This window comes from Blastocystis sp. subtype 4, assembly GCF_000743755.1.
Source record: "Blastocystis sp. subtype 4 strain WR1 chromosome Unknown seqid_0611, whole genome shotgun sequence".
In the NCBI taxonomy this organism is placed as follows: Eukaryota; class Bigyra; order Opalinata; family Blastocystidae; genus Blastocystis; species Blastocystis sp. subtype 4.
The window spans coordinates 1-2,935 of NW_014568936.1; the positions used below are offsets into that span (position 1 = coordinate 1).

Here is a 2,935-nt window from a genome sequence, read left to right on the forward strand (position 1 = left end):
TCATAATCTTATATCCTTCCTCACCCTCATCACAGCTGGTAGCAACAGTTGCACCATCAGCTGTCTCAGGCAGACTATCAGTAGCATCACAATCACGAGGAGCACGAACAATAGCAATCATGATCATAACTGAATCAGAACCAGCAGCATTAGTCACGGTAACACTGTAAGCAATCTGCTCAGTGATAACAGTAGGAATACCAGAGATCACTCCAGTAGTCTCAGAGATCATTAGACCCATTGGCAGATAAGGGCTCACAGATACAGTGTATTCCAGACCCACAATATCAAATGTCACAGGTTCAATCATCTCATCGACCACAAACGCATAAACTGTCTGATTCACTGAGATGTGAGGGGCCATAACAACACAGTTGGAAATAATTTCTCCCCATACTCCATTCGTACACAGACGACTGACTGATCCTTCATACAAAGGATCACAAGGAATCACAGCAGTTTCACCATCAAGTGTATTAGGGAAAGCACCTTCAGCCAGACAAGTACCAGGAGCCAATTCAATCATAAGAGTAAATGTCACAGAATCAGAACCACCTTCATTTGTTACAAGCAGAGTGTAATTAGTCATAGGAGTCACAACAGAAGGAATACCTGAAATCACACCTGAAGCAACATCCAAGCTCAATCCCATAGGAAGCTCTGGTTCAATTGCAACAGTATACTCAACTCCAGCAATCACAGGCTCAATAGGTTCAATCTCTTCATTCAAGGTGAAAATGAATTCAGTCTCATTCAAGAAGATCATAGGAGCAATCACTGAACAATGATTCACAGGCTCACCCAATACACCATTGAAACAAACTCGATCAATCGATCCTTCGTAGTATTCAGGACAAGCAATCGAAGATATCTGTCCATGAGCAACGGCAGGATAATCACCATCAGCTTCACAATCCAATGGAATAAAGGTGACAGTAATTAGGAAGATAACATGATCAGAACCAGCAGCATTAGTCACAGTCAGAGTATAAGGGGTATCTTCGGTTACAGCAGAAGGAGTACCTGAAATCACTCCAGTCTCAGAATCAAGATTCAATCCAGCAGGAAGAGAAGGAGACACACTTACAATATACTCAGCAGCTTCAATCATAGGCACAATAGGAGTAATCGCCTCATTGATAAGGAAGAGATACTCAGTCTGATTCAGGAAGATCATAGGCTCCAAAAGAGTACAGTTGTTCACAGGCTCACCAAAGACTCCATCAGTACACAAACGATCAATCGAGCCCTCATAATATGAAGGGCAAGCAATCGATGCAACTTCACCATTTCCAGTCTGAGGATACTCACCTTCAGCCAGACAAGTACCAGGAGCCAATTCAATCATAAGAGTGAATGTCACAGAATCAGAACCACCTTCATTTGTTACAAGCAGAGTGTAATTAGTAAGAGAAGTTACAACAGAAGGAATACCTGAAATCACACCAGTCTCAGAATCAAGATTCAATCCAGTAGGAAGAGAAGGAGTGATGGATACACCGTATTCAGCTCCAGCTATCACAGGCTCAATAGGTTCAATCTCTTCATTAACGACAAAGATATAATCAGTCTCATTCAAGAAGATCATAGGAGAAAGCACCGAGCAGTGGTTTACAGGCTCACCCAATACACCATTCGTACACAAACGATCAATCGATCCTTCATAATATTCAGGACAAGCAATCGAAGATGTCTGTCCATGAGCAACGGCAGGATAATCACCATCAGCCTCACAGCCCACAACCACCATAACAACTTCCAGAGTAAATGTGACTTCAGTAGAACCGGCAACATTAGTCACAGTCAGAGTGTAAGTAGTCATAAGAGATACAGCAGAAGGAGTACCAGAAATCACACCAGTCTCAGAATCAAGATTCAATCCAGTAGGAAGAGAAGGAGTGATGGATACAGTGTAAGGTAATGATTGAATAGAAGGAGTAATAGGACTAATCATCTCATTTAAAATCACAGCATAACTTGTGGGCTCCAACACCACAACTGGAAGAGAGGCCATACAGTGATTCACAGGCTCACCCAATACACCATTGAAACAAACTCGATCAATCGATCCTTCGTAGTATTCAGGACAAGCAATCGAAGATATCTGTCCATGAGTAACGGCAGGATAATCACCATCAGCTTCACAATCCAATGCAATCACAGTAATAGTCAACACAGTAGAATCAAAACCAGCAGAGTTCGATACAGTCAGAGTGTAAGTAGTCATAGGAGATACAGCAGAAGGAATACCTGAAATCACACCAGTCTCAGAATCAACACTCAATCCAGTAGGAAGAGAAGGAGTGATGGATACAGTGTATTCAGCTCCAGCTATCACAGGCTCAATAGGTTCAATCTCTTCATTCAATGTGAAAATGAATTCAGTTCCATTCAAGAAGATCATAGGAGAAAACACCGAACAACGATTCACAGGCTCACCCAATACACCATTCGTACACAAACGATCAATCGATCCTTCGTAGTATTCAGGACAAGCAATCGAAGATATCTGTCCATGAGCAACGGCAGGATAATCACCATCAGCCTCACAATTCAGCGCAATCACAGTAATATGCAGAGAAATATGATCAGAGCCAGCAGCATTAGTCACAGTCAGAGTGTAAGTGGTAGCTTCAGTTACAACAGAAGGAGTACCAGAAATCACACCAGTCTCAGAATCAACACTCAATCCAGTAGGAAGAGAAGGAGTGATGGATACACTGTATTCAGCTCCAGCTATCACAGGCTCAATAGGAGTAATCGCTTGGTCCATAATAAAGGAGAACTGAGTCTCTTGCAACATAATGATAGGTTCTAAGAGCGTACAGTTGTTCATAGGCTCACCCAACACTCCATTTGTACAAAGTCTCTCAATCGTTCCTTCATAGTATTCAGGACAACCAATCGAAGAGATTTCACCATTATCAACGGCAGG

General features: G+C 42.2%; 1 protein-coding gene across 1 annotated transcript; it reads right to left on the reverse strand.

The window, feature by feature from the left end:
- Window positions 1–2,803, reverse strand: JH06_5208 (cadherin domain-containing protein; the record flags this gene model as incomplete). The annotated part of the gene is made up of 1 exon (XM_014669373.1): window positions 1–2,803. A coding segment is annotated over one exon (2,803 nt), but the record flags the coding sequence as incomplete, so codon positions are not given.
- Window positions 2,804–2,935: the final 132 nt, after the last annotated feature.